The sequence below is a fragment of the Phyllopteryx taeniolatus genome, chromosome 15 (assembly GCF_024500385.1).
Source record: "Phyllopteryx taeniolatus isolate TA_2022b chromosome 15, UOR_Ptae_1.2, whole genome shotgun sequence".
In the NCBI taxonomy this organism is placed as follows: Eukaryota; Metazoa; Chordata; class Actinopteri; order Syngnathiformes; family Syngnathidae; genus Phyllopteryx; species Phyllopteryx taeniolatus.
In genome coordinates this window covers 13,738,617-13,762,637 of record NC_084516.1, presented here as the reverse complement: position 1 = coordinate 13,762,637, position 24,021 = coordinate 13,738,617, and the positions used below count along the sequence as shown (strand labels likewise).

Sequence of the window (24,021 nt, the reverse complement as noted above, 5' to 3'; positions counted from 1 at the left end):
TTGCAGCAGTAGCATAGGTTCGTGATAGACTATGGTGCGTTACAATTTACGTACAAATTCAGGTTATGTCTTGAGGATGTAACGATGGAGTTTGGACTCCATCGTAAACCGAGGACCCCTTGTGCTGGTCACCCACGGTGTTGTCGTGCATGCCCAAATTCAGCACTGAACACATGCGCACATAAAAATGTCGTCCCACTGTTTTCAAAGTTTATGGAGACAAGATTATATTGTTGTCTTAAAAAAATAATGTACACTTCAAGACCGTTTTGTGTTTTCAAGCTGCAAAACCTCAATGTCGTGAAAAAAAATTGCCATAGCATTAAATTTGTTCTCTGTTTAAAATATGTCAAACAGCACGACACATTCTATCAATCTTTCCAAGTTTTACACTCATACCAATGGTGCCACAAAAACGACCAAAACTATCAAGTAGGTCTTTGAAGAAAGCGGCGAGGGGCATAGCAGTAGTTTTATCAGAATCTCCTCTTTCATAAAAGTAGAGCACAGCTCAAGCAGACAGCTGAAAAACCTTATTACTTTGTTTAAATGGTGCTGAATTAAAATCAAGTTTAGATTACATTACTTTGTGCGTTGACAATAACCTATTATAATCCTTATACAGCGGATCCATGGTTTACGACATAAGCCAAACATGTATTTCATGCTGGTTTACGTTGTTTCCGGTGGCCCACCCAAAATGCAGCCTGCCGTGGGACCCCGGCCATCCCGTTCCCTGGTCCTCAAACAAAATTGAATAAAGAGGAGGCCAAAATCCCACAGTGCACCAAATGACAACCACTAGGAACATAATGTAAACTCAGCATAAGAATACATATACAAAGGTTTATTGTAGTTGTAAGTTTTATATTTATCAGGTAAACATATTTTCATGTTTAGATCACAGTTGCAATGATATTGCCCCAATAGGGTGTGACAGATATTCCTCCAATCACCAAATTAGAAGGTGCCTTTTGTCTTATCGGCTCTGTTTGTGTAACTAACTTTAATACTATGCAAATTTTAAATGCACATCAAAGGCATAAGAGTGCCCAATGAATTTACTTTTAGTCCACATTTAAGAAACAAAGCATCACAACGTTAGCCTGCACACAAACGGCCCTCAGCCAAACCAAAAAATAAAAACCCTTTGATGTGAGCGTAAGGGAAAAAAAGTTCAACATGTCACTTTGGTTAGCACATCTACCTCACTGTTCTGAGGTCCCGGCTTCAAATCCGGCCTCGCGTGTGTGGAGTTTGCATGTTCTCCACGTGCCTGCGTGGGTTTTCTCCGGGTACTCCGGTTTCCTCCCGGAACATGCAAAAACATGCGTGGTAGCTTAAATGAAAACACTAAATTGCCCGTAGGTGTGACTGTGCGTGTGAATGGTTGTTTGTTTATATGTGCCCTGCGATTGGCTGGCGACCAGTTGAGGGTGTACCCCACCTCTCGCCCAGAGTCAGCTATGATAGGCTCCAGCACGCCTGTGACCCTAGTGAGGATAAGTGGTTCAGAAAATGGATGTCACCTTCCTCCCAAACCCGCTGACCATCTCAAAGCAGGATGACGCTTGCACGGTGACAATGACAAATCAAAGACAGGGCGACGCAACGCAACGCAATCTCCATTGGGACGCTAAGTCGCTGCCTGCCAACACAGCAACTGCGGCTAAAGTAAAAAGTCTAAGAATTCCTCTGGCGGATGGCCATGTGTCAACAAGAGGCATCAAGGCAACTTGTTCATCTGCTAACACTTCAAGGAGGACTAAAAATAGGCTGAACATCAGCATTGGGGAAAGAAAGAGTTCACGTAAAAGCGGTTGGAGATGATGAAACCAATCTAGTTCACGGACACCCCGCCTCTTTTTTTGTGACAATACACGTGCCTCTGGAGGCCACCAGAGCACGGCAGATGCTTCCCAAACTAATTCCCATCACAGCAGGTAGGCTGCATCCCTCCCTGTCCGACGTGACCTTTTTTGGCGAGCAAAAACATTTCACGTTGTTAGGAAGTAGATAAATGAGCAGGAGTAATATTTACTGAGCTTGACAAGTGAATCACTTTTAAGGGGCTTGGGAGTGGTGAGGGGAACGTTTCATTGCGACGACTTATTACGGCTCAGCGTGACAGACGTCTGTGAATACACATGGACGTGCATGCATAATGGATTTCATTGCAGGGGGGCAACATCTCGTTGGGCCTAAAATTACTGTTTAATAAACCGGCAACACTGGACCTGGACTCAACAACAAAAAACAGATTGGTGCAAACTATCAACTGTATAGACAGATAACACCTCATGTAGAGCCTGTTCATCTGAATAGTAAAGCTTTTTAGTTTTGTTCAGCCTAAAAATGGAAAAAAATAATCCTTTGTTTTTTAAATATGTCACTCACGGCCCAGATAAAACAATCTCAGTACACAAGGCTGTCTGTCAGTAACGGCTAAAAAGCGTGTTCAACTGAGAGGTATTTTTATATTTAACGTAACCTTGTTAACTTCACCGATGTGGCTGTGTTTTTAATCTCCGTTTGTTTACTTTCCCGTGAGCGGGATTATGTAAACCGACTTTGCCTAAACTTTGCAGGTCAAAGGACAAAGCCATGAAATCTTGTTGTGGATAAAAGTGGGGATCCAGGATATGGGCTGTTTACTTTTGTTAACATTGCATAATAGAGCATTTTCTGACATGTTTCCGAAAGAATAAAGAATTCATGAATGTTAATGGGAAAATGAAGGCGTATGCAGGAATAAATGTGCATGTGTGTGAAGCACCACCACCACCAATTCAAGCCAACCTGTTATATTCTACTAATGGAAATCTGCTATAATGAAGAATGCGTGGCGGCAAGATATCAATCACAAATAAATCCCCACATGACTCACAGAAAGAAAGGTTAAGAGAGGCCTCATTTAAGAATTGAATAATTGACACAGATAAGCATGGAAGGCTGTAAGGATGCTAACAATGAATCTAATACTTGCATGCAATCGGAAGATCTCTAATTCATAAACAGCTACGGGAGGGAATGGAACCACTTTGGATACACATTGAAATATGGTAATGTGCGTTTCTATTATCCCTGATAAAAGAAAGCTTTACAATGAGACATTTTGCAGTTGGGCCATTCCAATGACAGATATTCCCTAGAGACTTGGAAGTTATATACTGTAAATACAAGGCTGGCGCAAAATATGACAATTAACCTGAATTGAGTAGTGAACTGTTAGGCAAACATGTCTCAAACTGATGATGAGAACAGCGCATCTGTTGAAGTTGTTTCCCTTTCAAGTTAATTAAAAAAGGAAGAGGAAGAGAGAGCATATGTGAAAGAAACACACAGTAGATTGTGGGTGCAGAATGTGTCACTATTGATTTTGTGGCTGCTCAACAAAGACGCAAGTGCTGCGCCTGAAGATGAACTGTTGCAGCGCTGTTTCTGGGCAAGGTCATTAAACTGCCCAAGTGTTGAGGAACTCTCAAGGCGGTCGGGGTGTTTATTTGTGGCCGACTGTCCGTATCCATACACTTCCATGAAGCTCTTGAATCCGATTGAATCTGTGTTTCAACTGCCGTCACAGCTCACTATCATCAACTGCATATATACATCTATCTCTGATATCTTTTGAATGTCCGGAGATTAAAACTGGCACATTTAAGATGATAAACCTGAACCTAACCGTGCTGGGTTAGGGTTAGTTTGGTCAACGAAACTACTGCATTTCCTCAAAGAATGTCTGTGGGTTATTACACATAATCATCTCAGACGCTATTGTTCACTAAAGAGTTGCTAACCAAAACAGCAGCATCAACTGACGCAAGTAATCAGTCTCAGATGAATTCAAGTGTGGCGAATGAATGCAAGTTGTATAAACGAGTTTCCTGCACAGTGTTAAAGACGATCTTAGGTTATGTGGAAACGTAGTCTTTAATAACGAGGAGCGTTCCAGTACTCTTACTCCATGTTGATGTACTACATTACTTTTTTTGGGGTTCTACAGTCTGCATTGGCTCTTGGATTTTCCCACCTTAATCATCCCTTTTAATCAGTTTTAGCTTCACTTTCACGTGACATGAATTGGAACATACTTGTAACATTTTTTATTATTATTCTAAAATTGCTATCATACAAAAAAAATAGATGCTTTCCCCATCTGCACCTCAGTAAAAGAATGCGTACGACCACTATTTGTGGAAATATACGGCATATCTACAGCTCCTCTTCTCTACAAATACAGTCGCCTGCCTGCTCAAGTTCTGTTTAAAAATAGCCTTTTTTTCTTTTCTTTTTTTTTTTAAAAACAAATTGTGATGATCCTGTATGAACGTCTATCCCCTTTGGTCACATCGTGCAAAAGTAAAAACAACAAACCACAATACAAGGTGTGTTTCATTACCTGGATCTCTCTTGCATGGTAGATGATAATCAGTCCCAGGAGAATGATTGTAGAAAGGCTTATCAGGCATTTTAGAGCTAATGAATACAGGGACTCCTGGAAGAGAGCGACAACACTAAAACCAAAGACAAGATTGTGGCATTAAAAAGAGAAATATCACACAGTTATGTTGCACCCGGGTGGCTAAATCCCAATGAAGGCTGATTAGGACAGCACTTTGGTTAGCTTGCTCCAAGGGAAAACAAGTACGTTAATGGCTCATCGCCCTCAAGAGAGAGTTCTTGTGAAGCCGAGACTTTCAGCAACTCAGTAGCATATTTACACTTTGGGAACCTGAACAACAGTAACCTTGGAACTCCTATACTGAGGTATTAGGGTTTACTGCACCTTGAAGGACCAAACAAACTCCTACAGTACTTATGTGCTTGAGTCTGTGTACTTTTTGTGTTTAGGGGGAAAAGACGCCTACATTTCAAGATACTCACCTTTCCATAGGCTCCCCAGGAGAGTTCAGTCTCTATAACCATGACAACGATCCCAAACATCCCGAAGATTAGAGCATAGTCGCTGAGGCGCTTTCTCTTCTCAAACAAGGCCCTCCTGTGACCGAGCTTCTCCCCAATGTTCTGGTTCTTCTTCTTGCCCGATTTCCCCCCGCCTCCGTCCCCGGGCGCGTACGGCATGTGCGTGGCCGAGTGGTTGTCCGGCTTGGCGGCTCCCAAGGTGTCCGACGCGTCCGCGGTCGAGAGGGGCTGCGACTCGGAATCGAACTCGTGCACGTTCCTGCGGGACGAGCTCAAGTGGCTGAGCGGCCGCATGACGCCGCCGTTGTATCTGCAGCTGCTCATGGCCGTCTCATGGTGGGAGGCGTTCGCGTGGCTGGCCCCGGGATGCTGCGGATGCTGCGGATGCTGAGGAGGGGGTTGCCTGGAGGAAGTAGCATGACTGGAGGGAGTCGGGTCGCGGACGCCTCGCCCGCAAGATGTCTCCGAAGGCGTCCTCAAAGTTACCGCGGTGCATGTCGGCGACGTCCCGCGGAGGACGCAGCTTGCCGGGGCATGGCAGGGGCAGCTGTCGGTGCGGGTACGGGTGCTGGTGGAGCGCGACGGCTGTCCGCTGGGGTGCCGGTGGTCCAACTGCTGCTCCTGGTAGAAATGGTTCCGCAGCTGCAACGGGCTTCCCATGTCACGGCTGCTTTTTTTTTTTTTTTTTTTTTTTTTTTAAAGCAGCAGCAGCAGCAGCAGCATCGGCCTTCCACTGAGCACCCAGCAAAAGTGGTGTGCTACCCGGAGCAGGACAGAGCCATGTCGGCTTTTGTAGAACGGGGACCACAGCAGATTCGATTGGGCAACGACGACCAAAACAACCGATTCGACGTCATGAAATGTTTGCAAGCCACGGGTTAACTCGCTCTGCCTTATATACACACCGTCACACAGACAGTATATGAAGAAGTAGAGCAGGAGTCCTGTTCTGACCCCCCCTCAAAAAAAAAAAAAAATATATATATATGTATGTATGTATGTATGTATAACCCCAACATCAATGTATGGTCTTCGGAAAGGAAAGCCACTTTGTATAGCCACTCCTCCATATGAAAGAAAAACATATAGGCACTCACATGGTTGTAGTTTTCCAAGCTCCAAAAAGAACTCATGCTCCTAAAAATTGTGGTGAACCCGGCTGTAAAGTTGGAAGCGTACTTGGCTGCTTTGATAGTTGCCATCTACCTAGGAAGCACCTCTGTCCAGTTACAGCCTCTCTCCACCCATCTCAATAAGAACGTCTTTTGTTTTTGCATTCCCCCTCCGAACCGCGTCCTGTTTGTTTTCTTTTAGTTCCACATTTATCTATCTTCTAGCTATGAAACATCTATAATAGATCTATCAATCTATAGCTCTCTATCATACATCTGTTCATCTATAAAATATTCATCCATCCATCATAAGAAATGTATCTATCTATCAAATATTTATTTATCATCTATCTTCGGTCTGAAATAGCCCTTCCATTTATCCCCCTCCAACTCTTAACTTTTTGCGACCGTAGTTCATTTTGTGACCAAATACTTCACCAACACGGCTCGATATTAAACTAGATCTAAATATAAACCTATCCTTTAAAAATGTAACTCTAACCTAATATAATCTTTCTGCACCTATAGCACCCAATCAAGGGCTCCTCATGAATTCCAAAGGCGCGCGCGTCCCTCCAGTCCAGCCTCTTGGTTTTACGCCATGGGGACTTGATTCCTTGGGTTGGCTGCTGGTCCTTAGCGGCTTGGAACCGTATTGCCTTGACCGTTGTTGGCCCTCCTACAAACCGACTGTAAGTGGAGTTCGTGTCGATCACACTTTTGAGGATGAACCAAGTGATGCAAACACACCCAGATGCAGCAACTGCGTGACTTTTGACGTTACTGGTTATATTTGATGGTTTTCGACAGTGAAGTTCTCCCACTAAAGTTGTTTCCATATGCACCAGTCGGAGCGTGAACGAAGTTCAAGCACACTCGCTCATTTATCACGAAGCGCCCTTCCATAAAACTGTCCCTCTGCACGCCATCGCATTGCGCACTTACTGCTGATTGGCTGGGTCAGCACATCACGTGACACCGCCCCCACCTTCCCCTCCTCTTTGCATGTGTGATATCTATCCATCCATCCACCTCTCTATCTATAATTAAATGATGATTATCAGTGATTACGATTGTCAGTCCATTGTACTGTAGGCTACATGTCAATATAGTCAAAAGTCAAAATATACATTGGCGCTGGATTAAAAAAAATATAGGTTTTCCTGTCTACATAAGGGTTATATACACTTTAAAAAATCCATATGGAGAAACAGTATAGCTAGATGAGTGATTTGAGTGACACAATAGAACAGCGGTGGTCAATCTTCAGTGCTCAAGGTCCATATTTGATTATTATTATTTTTTTTTTAAGGGACAGATGGGCCAGGTCAGGTTTTAAAAAAAGAAAAGTTTATTGCATTTCATTTAGATATGATTAATTAACCAATTAATAATAAATGCCTGTGTACATTTTTTATTTTACTCTTTTTTTTTATTACAGCAAATCAATAAATACAACAACAATGGTTCGATTAACCAATTTGAGGGAAGTAAAAGCTAAATTAATCAACAAATATTACAGGACTTTATATAATGTAAATGCTCGGCAGGCTGGATTAAAGAACATGAACCTTCTAATATCAAAGTTATTGAATGTTATAATGCACTGAACAAACATACTATACATCAAAATCATGTTATTAGTTAATTACTCATTAAAGCAATAGTGATATAAAGAACATGTTTAACTTGTCTGGGGTTCTGCGTTCCTCCCACATACCAAAAACACATACGTGTGTCAGGAAGGTTCCAGGACTGGTGTCACAAAAGATACGTTTCAAATCTAAACTACAGACACCAAGTTTCTACCTTCAACGTGGGCCGAACGATCAACCAGCACGTCTACAAAGAGATCATGTGGCGTTTGCTTCATTCAGTGCTCGAGAAGAGGCGAGAGCAGTGGCAGGACAACTCGTGGCTGCTTGACCATAGCAATGCTCCTGCTCACAATGCCCTGAGCATCAACAGTTCCTGGCCGAGAAGAACATCGCTATGCTGAAGCAATGTCCCTGCACTCAACCTGGCTCAGTGCGACTGCCGCCTTTCTCAAGCTCTACGGGGTCATCTAGGGGATCGGGACACCATCAAGATGGCGGCGGTGACAGCGCTTGGGAGGATCTCGGAAGAATCGATCCAGGAGTGCAAGAAGATGTGGCAGAGAAGGCTGGGAAAGTACGTTGGACTCCAGGGGGATTACTTGAAAGGGAAAACTTGTAGTTTGGTTTTGAAATACAGTAGATCTATTTAGGGATGCCCCGATCCAACGTTTCCACTTCCGATCCGATACCGATATCGCAGCCTTGAATTTTGGGCGCTACCGATCCGATCCGATCCGATATCAGGAATAATCATACATACTTTACTTATTTTGTAGAATGGAATGTTAGAAAAGGCTCGATGAAGTGATATTACTCAAACAGAGAACAATAATCAGCAAAAGTAGGTATGAGAAAAACTGACCTATTTATTATTAACCAACGGGTTACATAAAGTAACTTTAAAAACAATAATGTACTACACTGAATAAAATACAAAAATATATTAGAAAATTCTGAAAATAACTAATATCAATTACAAAATATATATTTGTATATATTTAAATGGCAACATAACCACTGCTTATTAGTAATTATAAAACCATGACAAATAACCGCAATAATTATTGAATACAAATTATACTTTTAAAGTGCAACATAACAATTGAAGTTGAATTTAGTTATTTTTTTACTGTCAGCATATGGTGGGGACAGCATTAGCTTTCTTCACATGTGCGGGCACTTTTGAACTTCTTGATGCAACTGTGTTTGATTGACAAATGTCGTAGTGGGCAGGAATCATGAAGGTCGAGGCGCTGAGCTGACTTTGTGCGGATTGTGGGATCGCTTTTCCTGCTATGCACGTCTTGACCTCTGAGGGGCATTGTGGTGAACGCAATGAGATCCACAGGTGCAGTAACAAAAAAATCGTCACGATCGAATTATATTACTATAACTCATTTTTCACAGTTGGAAGAATATATGCGAGAGAGTATTGTTAAATTTCCTCTTTGTATGTGTTTATACAGCGTTTGTGTACCAATATTCATTATTTTAAGAGATATAGACGTCACAAGCTCAATGCAGTGTTTTTGAATCATTGTGTTAACTTTGAGCTAGTGATTTTTTTTAACAACAACAAAGAAACAAACAAAATCTCTGATGTATTTGAACATTCAATAGGTGTAATTAATTTGTTGTGTGAGTTTAGTTTTACAGTGAACTTCAACCAGAGCGTCAATAAATGAGACTTTAAACAAGCAACATTCACTCCTTGCTCCTATGGTAGTATCTTAGCAACCTGTTGTTTTGATCACGTGGACTCTGCACGCCGTCTGGTCTGTCTACTTGTGTAAGAGTGGTAAAATCGGAGATTACAGTCCAATCTGATCCGATACTCCTTTTTTTTTTGCTAACATCGGGCTCATTTCCGATCTTAAAGATCGGTTCGGGACGCGCCTACAATTGGCTGGCGACAATTCCAGGGTGTATCCCGCCGCTCTCCCAAAGTCAGTTGGAATATGCTTCAGCTCACCCGTGATTCTAACGAAGTCACAATAGAAAAGACATGGATGTGTTGAGAAGTTGTTGTGAAGACTGCATTTTAAGCGCCTCAATGTATTGCATGATGTTTATGATTAACTCCCACACTGAGTGGCGGTTGGTTCCTGTAATAATCCATCCATCTGCTGTTCCTTCTCTTGGCCTATTGCTAATGCATATCTATAAGATCGTAACTACATATTTTTAAGAAGCCTATGCATTATCACTCCATAAGTCAGATGATCTAGTAGTGCCTAATCTCCAAAGTCACCAGGTCAGATTCTTAGGCTTTCATTGGCAGAAGACGTGTAGGTTGCCGCGAGGAAAAAAAAGAAGTTCCATGATGGCAAGTAATTACTTTCACTTGTTATGCACGGAACTTTTCTTTAGCTTCAGGGCCTTCTCTTTAAGGCGTTCCAGGAATGGGATAATTAAGACTACAGATGTCAGTCTGGATGTGAGGATCAGAATCGCTATTAAAGATTAAGAGCATCAATTAAACACTAGACGGGACAGCGAGGTGAGTAAAGAGGAGTGCATATTAGCGAGAGAGCGATTATAAAGTTCATTATTTCTCTGTACTTTGACATTTGTCTACAAAGTCTGGTGACCGACTAAGCGGCAGGAGGGTCACCCCTGTCAAATTTGTTCTCGCTTTTTTGTTTTTAATGAGACATTCACCATTTGGCTGATAGAGCATGAACGTGTCACTGGTGACTTAGTGAACTGCGTGGCAATGTCGTTCTTTTTAACACCTGCAGCAACTACAAAAAAGTTGCTCCTCTGTGTACTTAGCACTTTCGCATCATTCCACCTTGGACAACTGAAGTCTTGAATGGTAGTGATCGGGTCTTTTTTAATAAAGGCGACACCTGGAAGTGCTGGAGGACATTGTGTGGTCAGTAAGAAGATCTCAGCATCTCGACCTCAGCAAGCTACAGCAGTGAAATATCGCTACTGCCAAGGACATCCATCCAACCAGTTTCGATACTGCTTGTGCTCATTAGGGTCATGACTGAGTTGGGGTCTATCCCAGCTGACTTGGGGCATGAGGCAGGGTACAATTTTGTCTTCAATAAACCTCAAATGCATTTTTTCAGATTGTGGGAGGAAGCCTGGATGGTTTTCTCCAGGCGCGAGCGTGGGGAAAACATGTGAGAGGGACGTGTTTACCACTAGTCCACCCTGTTGCCAAGGACAAACATGCCTCATCTACATCTTCAGAGATACACATCTCATTCAAGAATTTACTGAGTAGTAAAGATGCTCACAATGTTGCTAGAAGTGGGAACAAAATCCTGTATCTACATCCTCATCCAAGTCATCACTAAAATGTAGTTAGCTATTCACTGGATCCATTTTTCCAGGAGATCAGTTAATGATTTCTTCTGGGGCATAATCCTGCTTGCATTTAACAAGAACAGCATTATTTAGTACAGTACCTTCTTTGAGAGGGTCATAATATTTACAATTAACATGTACCCTTGGTTTTTTTGGGTGGGAAAAAAAGGAGTCTACACCAGAGTGCTCTATGTATTGCCCTGCTCTCCTCAGTCATCAAAGTCCTCCATCTGTTTTCTATTGCACTTGTAGTCGTGGGTGAGTTGGAGCTTAACCCAGTTTAAGTTTGGTATTGCACAGACAGACGTTTTAACACAAAGCCTCCTGAGTGTTTTCTCTAAAGATCACTGACAGGATGATCCTCAGCGAAAGTTCCATCCTATCCAATTTCATGTCCATCGTTGCGCAATATGATTACCATTCATCGTCATCCGTACACAGGACCCCAAATAGGAGTAAAAGGTGCCCATCCCAACAGCAACCTCCTTTCACATTTTGTCTCCACTTCTTCCTCTATAGTGTGTCTTGATACCCGGAAATCCAGTTGGGTTTTATTCACGCTGCAACTGACATAACGACCATTTACGTTGAGCTGGAGATTTACGGTCAATCTGCCTTAAATGTCCCGCTCAAGGCCATGATGATACCATGCGGGATTTGGACTCACAGGTTTATATCCACAGTCGCACTGGGGGGGCAGTCCAATCTCATGCAAATAAGCTCACCCATCTTAAGTGGCGAGTCTGCTTTTCATTACCATGATGACAAGCAACGGAGCCATTTTGAGCCCCAATTCTCAATTTTGCTTTGGAAGGAAAAAAGCAAGTGCCATAAAAGAGGGTAAAAACATTGATAGTACTTTCCTTCATAGTCCCCTTAAATTGTCATGCGAGTGCAAAAAGAGGTTAACCACTGTATGCTACTGAAAGGCAGTGTTGTCTTGAGATACAAGTGACCTGACTTTCAACTTTTTCAAGTTATGAGCTGTCGTTCGGCCAGTTTCTTGCTTTGACTTGTGAGCAAAAATAAGAGAAACGAGTGTTGAATGGCAGCAGTGAACACAACTCAGTTCGCAACAAGTAGCAGTTTTGGCAAGTAGTGAACAATTCTACAAACTGTTTGTTGCCACTCCCAGGTGATGTTTGCTGTCATACTAAAAAAAAATTACACATTGTTTATTTTAAAAAAAACACATAGCTTTGCTTTAGGTACTGTAATTCAGTTAAGAGTATTGCTAACAACCAATTCAAAATGCCATAGATGAGCTAATGAAGAACAATGTGGTGTTATAACCCTTAAAGCAACATATATTTGAACGCAAATGATGGAGCAACACAATATAATAATAGTCGCAGGCATATATCTTTGTCTTTGAAGAACAACCAATTTTCCTTACTGAGGCCAAGGTGCAGCAGTACAGTGTCCATTCAAGTAAAAGTAGTGGCAAAACCTGTTGTTCTTTACAATTTATTTAATTATGTCATTACTGTATTTTTTTATAAAGTTCAATATATCAATCCATCCATCCATTTTCTGTACCGCTTATCCTCACTAAGGTCGCGGGCGTGCTGGAGCCTATGAAGCTAACTGAGGGCAGGAGGCGTACTGAAAAATTGTACTCAAATAAGAGTACTTTTACTTTACAATAATATGACTCACGTAAAAGCAGTCCTCCAAACAATTACTGAGTACTCAGGAAAAAATTGCTCAAGTACAAAAGCTTAGGCAAAACAAATACATCCATCCATCCATTTTCTGTACCGCTTATGCTCACTAGGGTCGCGGGCGTGCTGGAGCCTATGCCAGCTATCTTCGGGCGAGAGGCTGGGTACAACCTGAACTGGTCGTCATCCAATCGCAGGGCACATAGAAACAAACAACCATTCGTACTCACATTCACACCTAAGGGCAATTTAGAGTATTCAATTAACCTACCATGCATGTTTTTGGGATGTGGGTGGAAACCGGAGTGCCCGGAGAAAACCCTCGCGGGCACAGGGAAAACATGCAAACTCCACACATGCGGGGCCGGGGATTGAACCCCGGTCCTCAGAACTGTCGGGCTGGCGCTCCAACCAGTCGTCCACCGTGTCGCCTTAAAACAAATACTGAACAAATTTGTTTTTCACCGTAGCCCCATCTGCATATGCAAAAATTGCAACTGTAGTCAAACTTCATTTAACGAGTAAACTCAAACACGAAAACAAAATAAAACTCTTAAGTGTCAACAACTCTTGGTTGATGCTTATAAAAAAACATTTGCCTGGAAACTGTGAGGAAACTTATTTTCATGTATTTTCGAACAGAGGCGTCAAAATTATTCACGTTCACTACTCCAATAGAATATTAGGGTTTAAGAAGACTTCTGTAGAAGTTAATGTATCAAGTAGTATAAAAATAAAAGTAATGCAAAAATATTCCATTCAGACAAAAGCTTAGGCTGTGTCACAGGGGCCTATTGGGAACTACGCCCGACGTTGTGAGTCGGTGGGGAGAATACTTCGAAGATCTCCTCAAATCCACCGACACGCCTTCCCATAAGGAAGCGGTGTCTGGGGTCTCTGAGGTGGGCTCTCCTATCTCTGGGCTTGAGGTCACTGAGGTGGTTAAAAAGCTCCTCGGTGGCAAGGCCCCAGGGGTTGATGAGATTAGCCCGGAGTATGGGGTACCGAACCCCCTGGTACGGGCTGTTCGGTCCCTGTACGACCGGTGTCCGGTGAGAGTTGGACTCCGCCAAGGCTACCCTTTGTCACTTATTCTGTTCATTACTTTTATGGACAGAATTTCTAGGCGCAGCAGAGGCGTAGAGGGGTTCCGCTTTGGTGGCCTCAGTATTGCATCTCTGCTTTTTGCAGATGATGTGGTTCTGATGGCTTCATCAAGCCATAATCTCCAACTCTCGCTGGAGCGGTTCGCAGCCGTGGGATGAAAATCAGCACCTCCAAATCTGAGACCATAGTCTTCAGTCGGAAAAGGGTGGCGTGCCCTCTCCAGGTCGGGGATGAGATCCTTCCCAAAGTGGGGGAGTTCAAGTATCTTTCACAAGTGAGGGAAGAATGGAACGGAGATAGACAGGCGGATCGGTGCAGCATCTGCAGTGATGCGGACTTTGTATCGCTCCGTTGTGGTGAAGAAGGAGCTAAGCCGAAAGGCGAAGCTCTCAATTTACCGGTCGATCTATGTTCCTACCCTCACCTATGGTCACGAGCTGTGGGTCGTGACCGAAGGAATAAGAACCCGGATACAAGCGGCCGAAATGAGTTTCCTTCGCAGGGTGTTCGGGCTCTCCCTTAAAGATAGACCTACTTAAGGTAACCAAGTATTTGTACTCAGTTACTTGACATCTCTGTTTCCGAATGCTCCTACTAGAGTTTGCCCAGACGCCTCTGGAGGAAGATTATCGTCACTGTTGCCTGTAGGAGAGTTTTGTTTGTAGGTTCACTGTAGCCCATTAGAATGCAACAAGTTTATCAAGGATCTTTATTTGATTTGAAGACGGTGGTTAAATATATCTCTAATACAGACCGCCCAGAGTGTTAGTCATCACTTTCCTGCAAACACAATTGACACAAGGTTAATCATTTCAGGACAGCGTTATGAACGTGGGGCACCAGATTAGCATGTCAGTGATTGATCAAGCTGGCCTACATAAAGAGACCAATGATGCTACAGCACCTAACACTCCTGGTAGGTCCTAATTCTATTTTCCTAATGTAATTATGCATTCCAATCTTCAGTTAATGCTGTATTATAGCCTGCATATTGATAAGAGAAAATGCACCTTCCTCCTCCTTCTTCTTTGCAGCTGGACTGTCCTCTTGTTATCGTTGCCATTTTCATCTCGGGCATCGGCGGGACATTTCAGTATGGATTCGGAATATCTGTGGTGACATCCCCTTCTGCTGTAAGTCCAACTGTTTGGATATCAGCAGTGAGAAGAAATGTTAGTCAAACAATGTTGCCATGTGCTAATTGCAGTACCTCAAGGAGCTGATGAACCAAACATGCATAGAGCGATACAATGTCTACATACAGGACTGGCAGGTCTCGCTCATCTGGTCCTTCACTGTGTCCATTTTTAGCATTGGGGGCTTGCTGGGCTCGTTACTGGCAGCCCCGTGCCTGGGGGTTGTTGGCAGGTTAGTGTCGAAAATAAGACTTCTCTTTTAAGATGACACTTGGCATTCATGCAGGTCGCTGTTTTCCCATCCCACTCAGGAGAAATTGTCTTTTGTTAAACAATTTTGTGGCTATAATGGGAGCTGTGCTGATGGTCTTGAGCCAAACAGCCATGTCCTTTGAAATGATCATGGTGGGGCGATTTCTGTCCGGCATCAATTCAGGTGAGACTATAAAGCAGGCTACACACACAACGGTTTTTAAAATCGTAAGTTTTTTGTTTTTGTTTTTTGTAAATGTGGCAGAACCAGCAATGATGAGTTTACTACTCTTACAGCATAGTGTGCGGTATACTGGAGACAACCAACACAGCACAACACGCACATAAGTTCTCACATCACAGTCACAGAGTCGGTGGTTGGAACCAACACTGACCACACACATGATTAATGTTGAACAGTTTTAACATTTACGATTATCGGCCTCTACCGTTTTCTGAGTATAATTGGGAGGAACTTAAAACACCCCTAACCGCTCCTGATAATGTTTTTGAGGCAACTTGTGGAACCAACTTGCCACCACTAGGGTCGCAGGTGAACTGGAGTCTATCCTAACTGATGTTTTTTAAATTCCCTGCTAAATCGGCTTCCTTTCTCTTTTGTTACCAGTCTAACGCAGTCTTTGGTCACTACCAAATTGTTTTTGTGTGTATATGCAGGAATCAGTCTGTCCGCTCACAGCTTGTACCTCACTGAATGCACCCCAAAGATGCTGCAAGGGATGGTGGGCGTGACCATCGCCACCTTCATCGGCATGGGGAAGTTCAGCGGTCAGCTTTTGGGCCTCAGGTGAGACGTGCAGCTGAGGGATAGTAACACAGGTGCAAATCAATAAATTGGAATACTGCGGAAGCCTTCAGGGGCGTAGACATCCTTTCAAGTGGGGTGAGTGGGGGGAGTGTCAAATTGTTTAGGACTGAGCAAACGATCCTCGTCTCGCATTCAACTGCCCTTCTCCATGGATAGAAAAAGTCTACACACACCTGTTGAAATGCCAGGTTTTCGAAAATTCAAACAAATCTAACTCCGATTGGTGCTAATTCAGAGATACACTCCTTGCAGTGAGTTACTTGGCACAGAGGATAGATGGCCCTGGCTGCTCGGCTTCAGTGGCTTCCCTGCACTATTTCAGCTCGTCACCCTCCCGTTCTTGCCGGAGTCTCCCAAATTCCTGCTGCTAAACCGAGGAGACCAGCCGGCCTGCGAGAAAGGTGCGACCACACAAATGTTTTGTTTTGCAGGCACACACACACAGCCACCAATGTCACATCTTTGCCATGTCACGGCCGCTTAGCTTTGACGAGGCTTTGGGGTAACAAGGACCACAGCGGGGAGGTGGCGGAGATGTTGGAGGAGAAAGCTGCCCACCAGAACATCCGAAGTCGCTCCGTGATGGAGCTGATTCGGGAAAGAAGCGTTCGCTGGCAGCTGATGACCATCATCGTCACCTTCGTCTCGCTGCAATTTTCTGGCATCAACACAGTGAGTGAGTCATCAATAACTAAAACGTTTCATTGCAACAGTAGTGTTCATATATAGACTATATAACAAAGTTGATGGCTTACTGACTGACCATTTTTGTAGGCTAAATACCAGGAAAACTACTTGCTCTCCTACTGTTATTTTCCTTGTAGTGTCACACGTTTTGGGCACGTTTGCAAGGCAGAGTTCATAGGGAAAGATTTGAACTGCTTCATAGGGCCATTAAATTATTGGCATATGCCAACTAGTATGTCCATTAGTATTAAACCACAACACTGCCATTAAGTTTCAGCACTGAAAATAAATTGCGGCATTACAGATTTTTCTTTTTTTAAATCAACAGCTTATCCTGTAAATCTATGTACACAACACTTTATTTCTATAAAGCACTGTGACTAAAAATATTTACATATTGATATATTTACATATTTATATGGTCACTTCTACAACATACCTAGGGAATCACAATGCCCCATCATTGGCGAGCTATTATTAGAACAGGCCTGCAGGCTACTCATATGGTCCTTTACCTGAGGCCCGTGGGCACCATGTTGGTGACCTCTGCTCTATCGCTAACCTGCGCAAAAGCAGGAGTAAAGTTATAATTACAGTAAATATTTTACTAAACGTTTTAATTATTTTTTTTTTTTTATGAGGCCACATTGTTATGAATTTCCTCAGAGAGCCCTTATGACTGTGTAGCGATTATGTATGAAATAAGAATTGTTATCTGTTAACGAACATCAAAGGCACGTACACGAGTTCTGGCGCTTGCAGTTCCTCTCAACGCCAGTGGGTGGAGCCTCACACGCATCGGTGGATATTAACCACATAGTCTTCCCAACCATTTGGTCCGGGAAGAGGTCTTTTGAAGACAGGAATCAAGATTTGACGGGAAGTTGCTAATTAGGTTAAGGTTCACTTGACGTACACCAGGCCCTGTCCTAGTGGCCGTTTCACAGCAGGGCAGCGTGGAGGAGTGGGGGTTCTCAGGTGGTCGCGAGTCTCTGTGACGCCTCAAAGTTGCAGCGGATAAGCCATACATTGTACAGTACAGGTAAATAGTCATATAATTACACTGCGTTCCAATTTACAAACCAACATTGAATGCACTGCATCAAAAACCGATATCAATGTGTAAAGGATATCACCACATGGGCTCAGGAACACTTCAGAAAACCAATGTCAGTAAATACAGTTCACAGTTACATCCATAAGTGCAACTTGAAGCTCTACTATGCAAAGCAAAAGCCATTTATCAACAAGACCCAGAAATGCCGCCGGCTTCTCTGGGCCCGAGCTCATCTAAGATGGACTGATGCAAAGTGGAAAAGTATTCTGTGGTCTGATGAGTCCACATTTCAAATCGTTTTTGGAAATTGTGAACGTCGTGTGAAAATGTGAAAATATATCATTTGAATTTTCATTTTTTTTTTCATAAAAAAATCTTACATTCACTTTCAAGTTTATTGAACTTCAGTTAATACTAATTCAAATAATGTTTTTCAAATTCAGTTTGTAAATTCAAATTCAATTCCTGGTGGCACATATTTCATCCCATAGACCTGCCTATTTGCTCCACAATATTTGATGATGTTGTTTGCTGCATTGAAGTGCAATGCCCTTCATTGTTTAACCGTTGATCCATTTCAAGCAATCATTATGAGTGGTTTCGGTCAATGGTTAAAGTTGGCTCCTTTTCCAGGAAATGCTGCATATGAATCAAAGTCTTTTTTTGCATCAAGTTATTTGTCTATATATGCGTAAATAAACATACATTATTACATTTCACTGCAGGTGTACGCCTATTCCTTTGACGTGTTCCGTGCTGCAGGCATTCACGAATACCAGCTACGTTACACCACTTTGGGAATGGGGATGTGTGAAATGTTTTCCTCTCTAGTGTGTGTAAGTACCATCTTATCGTGACTGTTCTGTGTATAGACTCCTGGGAAGTGCAGTGTATTAATGTACATGCAATGACATCTTTACACGAAAACATGCAGGAGGAGCAAACCACAAGGCCCGTTAGATACAGGACATTTACAATAATATGTGTTGTTTTGGAGGGAGAACTGGCATATACACACAAGAAAAAACTCCCAAAACAAAATTACAAGGAAATATTGTTTCTGTATTAATAAAGTGTGATTTTGAGAAAAAGATGCCATCTGCTGGCTATACCTAACCTTTTAACACCAATGTGCATCCTGGGAAGTGGGAAGTTGGATGTAGGGCGACATCCAACGAATGTGACATCATTCACATTCGTTCATTAACCTAATCTTACATGCTTCTGGACAGGAAGGGTTAGCGACATGCAAATCGCACACAGAAAGGCCCAGGCCAGTACAGATTCGAACTGAAAGGCAGCAGTGTCATTATAGCCCCACCTTGTGGTGTTTTCCCTCTGTGTAAACATCATGCTACTATAATCATGTTTGCGCTTTGCTCTGTGCCTTGCTCCCTGATACTGCAGTTCATGATCATTGACAGCACGGGAAAGAAATTGCTCCTCTTCGCAGGATACATCGCTATGGCTGTCACTCTGGTGCTCCTCACCATCACTATCTATCTGCAGGTGAGCCACAACAAAAACTGGATTTCTGCATTTGAAGATGTTCAAATGAAAAGCTACAACTGGCAATTAATGTCTTGGTTTCTTCCCCTCCCGAGCATCACATCTCCTGGATATCGTACTGCAGCATGGCCCTCATTTTCATCTTCATCTCCACTTTTTCCACTGGGCCAGTTAAGTTTGTCACTTTGCGCCCAAAATATAAACGAAGGAATGAACGAAGAAGAATTGGGTGGGTGTGCTTCCGAAAGTGTCTGGTGATAGTATGGTAAATGTTTTTCAGTCAGTTGGGGAGCTTCATTTCGACCAAAGTATTATTTTGCCTCCATTATTATTATTTATTTCGTTCCAAGGAACTAAGTTGATGGGAGTTGAGTTTTCATTTAAGCAAAAGTAGTGCTTTGCTGCCATCTTGTATCAATAGGCAATTATAAACCTTTTTAGGGTCGTCAACTACTCGTAGATTTTTGCTATTTGAGGCAGGGCTTCTTTTCGGTTCCCACTATAATATCGACCATTATTTCTGGAGTGTGGTGTAGTAGGATTCAAGATTTGTTGGTTGCAATGGCGGCCATGGTTGTGGAGTGTGCTACAAAAGAACCTGCCATTTTGGGGCATGTTGTTGGCTATATTTGCGAGGTGTGCCATAAAAGAACCAGATACAGTATGTTTAAAGACCAGGACAATATTTGACCAGGACACTCTTGTAAAAACATTTTTTTTTATTTTCCCTGGCTAAATTGTGTTTTAAAATTTTAAGTTACTAACTAAGCAGACCACATTTTGCTTACGGCCAGCCAGAATGAATTGTGTCCATGTGTTCTTGCCACTTAGGCGGAGTAATAGCTCCTCTTCCGGGTCAAATTTTCACTCAGGCTTTCAAAGCAAGTGCATTCACTGTCGGCTGCACCATCAATTGGACTGGCATGTTTATAGTGGGGATGACCTTCCCCATCTTAGTGGTGAGCTTGTTCACATGTTTGCATTTTTATGCAGAAAGTTCTTATTCGGATCACAAACTCACCCAGAATGCAATTGCTTCCATTCCAGGACTACCTTGATTCCTTCTGCTTTCTCATATTCTTTTTGGTGTGCTTTACTTCTGGGCTGTACGTGTACTTCAACGTGCCCAAGATGAGGAATAAAACAGCATTGGAGATCGCTGCTGACTTTCAGCAGATGCACAGCAAGTCTGGAAGGTTGAAGAGGAAAAAAACAGATGAGAAGCCACGTGATGTCTTTAAAACATACGAAACCAAATTTTAGCTTTACTTGTCAAGTTCAGATTGCAAAACTCAAATATGAAGATAAAATAGTTAGAAAAAATGTGCTGATATTAGTTGCAAGGTATACTTTCTTACAAACCCCAATTCCAATGACCTTGGGACGTGTAAAATGTGAATAAAAACAGAATACAATGATATGCAAATCCTTCTCAACCTATATTAAATTTAATACACTACAAAGATCAGCTTTTCAATGTTCAAACTGATCAACTTTATTGCTTAATTGCAAATATTCACAAATTTTCGCAAGACGTTTAAAAAAAAAAACTTGGACGGAGACGATTGGCTGGCGACCAGTTCAGGGTGTACCCCGCCTCTCGCCCAAAGATAGCTGGGATAGGCTCCAGCATGCCCGCGACCCTAGTGAGGATAGGGGGTACAGAAAATGGATGGATAGAATGGGACAGAGGCACGTTTACCACTGTATTACATCACCTTTTCTTTGCACTGAGGACACACACTGTTGAAGCTTTGTAGATGGAATTCTTTCCCATTCTTGCTTGATGACTTGACTTGACTTCAGTTGCTCAACAGTCTGGAGTCTCCTTTGTTGTATTTCGCGCCACACATTTTCCAATGGAAGACAGGTGTGGTACATGCACTCTTTTACTATGAAGCCACGTTTTTGTAACACGTGCGGAATGTGGCTTGAGCATTGTCTTACTGAAATAAACAGGGACGTCACTGAAAAAGATTTTGCTTGGATGGCAGCATATGTTGCTCCAAAACCTGTATGTACCTTTCAGCATTAATGCTGTATTCACAGATGTGCAATTTACCCATGCGATGGGCACCAACACACCCCAATACCATCACAGGTGCTGGCTTTTGAAGTTGAACTTTGAGCTGATGGCAATCAGGACGGTCCTTTTCGTCTTTGGCCCAGAGGGAACGACATCCATGATTTCCAAAAACAATTTGAAATATGGAGTCATCAGACCACAGTACGCTTTTTACTTTGTGTCGCTCCATCTCAGATGAACTCAAGGCCAGAGAAGCCGGGTGCATTACTGGGTGTTGTTGAAATATGGCTTTCACTTTGCATGGTAGAGATTTAACTTGTAGATGTAACGACAACCTCTAATAACTGACAATGTTTTTCTGGAGGTTCCTGAGTCCATGTGCCAATATCCTTCACACAATGATGTCGGTTTTTAATGTAGTGCCGCCTGAGGGCTTGAAGCTCACGGGCGTTCAAAGTTGGTTTTCGGCCTTGCTGCTTGCATGCAGAGATTTCTCCAGATTCTCTGAATCTTTTAATGATATTATGGACCACTGATGATGAAATCCTTAAATTCTTTGTAATCGTAAATTGAGAAACGTTCTGCTTTTTGCTCAAGCAGTTGTCAAGTGGTGAACCTCATGTTGGTGAACCCATCATTGCTTGTGAACAACTGAGCCTTTCGAGGATGCTCCTTTTCATGACACTCACCTGTTTCCAATTACTTGTTGAAGCACTCCTCAACTTTCTCAGTCTTTTGTTGCCCCTGTCCCTGCTTTTTTGGAACGCGTTGCAGGCATCAAATTCAAAATGAGTGAATATTTGTAAAAAAAACTAATGTTAATCAGTTAGAACATTAAATATCTTGTCTTTGTAGGGTATTCAATTAAATATTCATTTGCAGTACACAACGTCCCAACTTCATTGGAATTGGTGGGGTTCGCACATGAGTGTGTGTGTGTGTGTGTGTCTGTGTGCGTGTTTTGTTTTTTTTTTTTATATCTTGATGAGATATAACTTATATTATAAATATAAATATTTTTGCGGTGTCGTGACTACTCTATGCTTGGACTTCCCATAGTTCTAAAGTTGTCTCAGCAAAGATTATACGTTGTACATACTGCTTTTTGTTGTTGTAATTTTCTGTTTGAAGCACATTTTATTTTTATTTAAAGTTGTTAATCACGCTGTAAATAATTGTATCATATCAAAAACAGAAAAAAATTGTAATTCATCAGCCAATACAAATGCTAGTATATACTCGTGTACTAATACAGATGTTGTTGTTCAATAAATTAGCATTCAAATTGTGAATAAAATTTTTATGAATCTAAAATTTTAACTAGACATATTATTCAACACGTCACGCAGAATGGAAGATATGGGGTTCATTTTATTGTTTAAAATTTCGTATTTATAAGATCTTCAAGGGATTAACCTGTGGGAGTGAAATTTTTTTTAATTCACTAATTCATGATTTAAGATGATTGCAATAGCAGCAGTTTCTTTTTTTCCCAACAATTTGAGAAAATTACTTTTGAAAATAGATTTGTATAAGACAAATATGCTTGTTATTAGCAAGAACACACTAGTTTCTGGGTATGGTAATATACAGGGAATTCTACAAGGTTAATAGTTTTACTTTATTTAAATTTTAATTTTAAATGTACTTGTGGATGGTACATGCATCCATCCATCCATTTTCTGAACCGCTTACCCTCACTAGGGTAGCGGGTTCTGTTGGCACATTTCCATTAAAATACTACATTGAGTATTATTTTCCTTGTTTTTGAATGCTTCCATTAGTGATTTCATTCCCTTTTGGATTTAATTGCCTTCCAATGTGATCCAGTACTTGATCTTCTTCTTGTCCTTTCGGTTTGTCCCTTTAGGGGTCGCCACAGCGCGTCATCCTTTTCCATGTAAGTCTATCTCCTGCATCCTCCTCTCGAACACCAACTGCCATCATGTCTTCCCTCACGACATCCATCAACCTTCTCTTTGGTCTTCCTCGAGCTCTCTTGCCTGGCAGCTCCATCATCAATTATCCTTCTACCAATATACTGACTCTCTCTCCTCTGGACGTGTCCAAACCGTCAAAATCTGCTCTCTCTAACTTTGTCTCCAAAACATCGAACCTTGGCTGTCCCTCTGATGAGCTCATTTCTAATTTCATCCAACCTGGTCACTCTGAGAGCGAACCTCAACATCTTCATTTCTGTCACCTCCAGCTCTGCTTCCTGCTGTCTCTTCAGGGTCACTGTCTCTAATCCGTACATCATGGCTGGCCTCACCACTGCTTTATAAACTTTGACCTTCATCCTAGCAGAGACTCTTCTGTCACATAACACACCTGACACCTTCCTCCACCCGTTCCATCCTGCTTGGACCTGTTTCTTGACTTCCTGACCACACTCACCATTGCTCTGGACGGTTGACGCCAAGTATTTAAAGTCCTCCACCCTTGCTATCTATTCTCCCTGTAGCCTCACTCTTCCTCCACCACCCCTCTCATTCATGCACATATATTGTCTTACTTCAGCTAATCTTCATTCCTCTGCTTTCCAGGGCATGCCTCCATCTTTCTAACTGTTCCTCCACCTGCTCCCTGCTTTCACTGCAGATCACAATGTCATCACAAACATCATGGTCCACGTGTAATCCAGTCTAACCTCATCTGTCAGCCTATCCATCACCACTGCAAACAGGAAGGGGCTCAGGGCTGATCCCTGATGCAGTCCCACCTCCACCTTAAATTCGTTTGTCACACCTACAGCACACCTCACCGCTGTTCTGCTGCCCTTGTACATGTCCTGTATTAT

At 42.3% G+C, this 24,021-nt stretch overlaps 2 protein-coding genes and 1 long non-coding RNA gene across 5 annotated transcripts in view; 1 reads left to right on the top strand and 2 right to left on the bottom strand.

The window, feature by feature from the left end:
* kcnn2 (potassium calcium-activated channel subfamily N member 2) overlaps positions 1 to 7,338 on the bottom strand; it is a 36,848-nt gene extending 29,510 nt beyond the window's left edge. Inside the window, exons 1-2 of one of the 2 annotated variants that reach the window (XM_061747269.1) lie at positions 4,885 to 7,338; positions 4,400 to 4,495 (exon numbers count right to left, since the gene is read on the bottom strand). In XM_061747269.1, coding sequence (XP_061603253.1) covers positions 4,400 to 4,495; positions 4,885 to 5,583 — 795 coding nt within the window. In that variant the 5' untranslated portion in view covers positions 5,584 to 7,338. The remainder of the gene's footprint in view (positions 1 to 4,399; positions 4,496 to 4,884) is intronic. The other variant, XM_061747268.1, reaches the window with a different exon arrangement.
* Positions 7,339 to 14,405: 7,067 nt separating this feature from the next.
* LOC133490329 (uncharacterized) overlaps positions 14,406 to 24,021 on the bottom strand; it is a 46,413-nt gene continuing 36,797 nt past the window's right edge. For both annotated transcript variants that reach the window (XR_009792167.1, XR_009792168.1), the window contains exons 3-6: positions 20,217 to 20,384; positions 14,988 to 15,076; positions 14,736 to 14,868; positions 14,406 to 14,505 (exon numbers count right to left, since the gene is read on the bottom strand). This is a non-coding gene — a long non-coding RNA (uncharacterized LOC133490329). The remainder of the gene's footprint in view (positions 14,506 to 14,735; positions 14,869 to 14,987; positions 15,077 to 20,216; positions 20,385 to 24,021) is intronic.
* On the top strand, positions 14,609 to 22,488 carry slc2a11l (solute carrier family 2 member 11, like). The gene is made up of 13 exons (XM_061800273.1): positions 14,609 to 14,641; positions 14,760 to 14,858; positions 14,933 to 15,093; positions 15,173 to 15,297; positions 15,792 to 15,921; positions 16,195 to 16,343; positions 16,427 to 16,614; positions 18,412 to 18,522; positions 19,094 to 19,195; positions 19,291 to 19,365; position 19,637; positions 20,027 to 20,154; positions 20,243 to 22,488. Exons 1-13 carry the CDS (start codon positions 14,615 to 14,617, stop codon positions 20,456 to 20,458), a joined length of 1,512 nt encoding a protein of 503 aa, XP_061656257.1. The 5' UTR covers positions 14,609 to 14,614; the 3' UTR covers positions 20,459 to 22,488.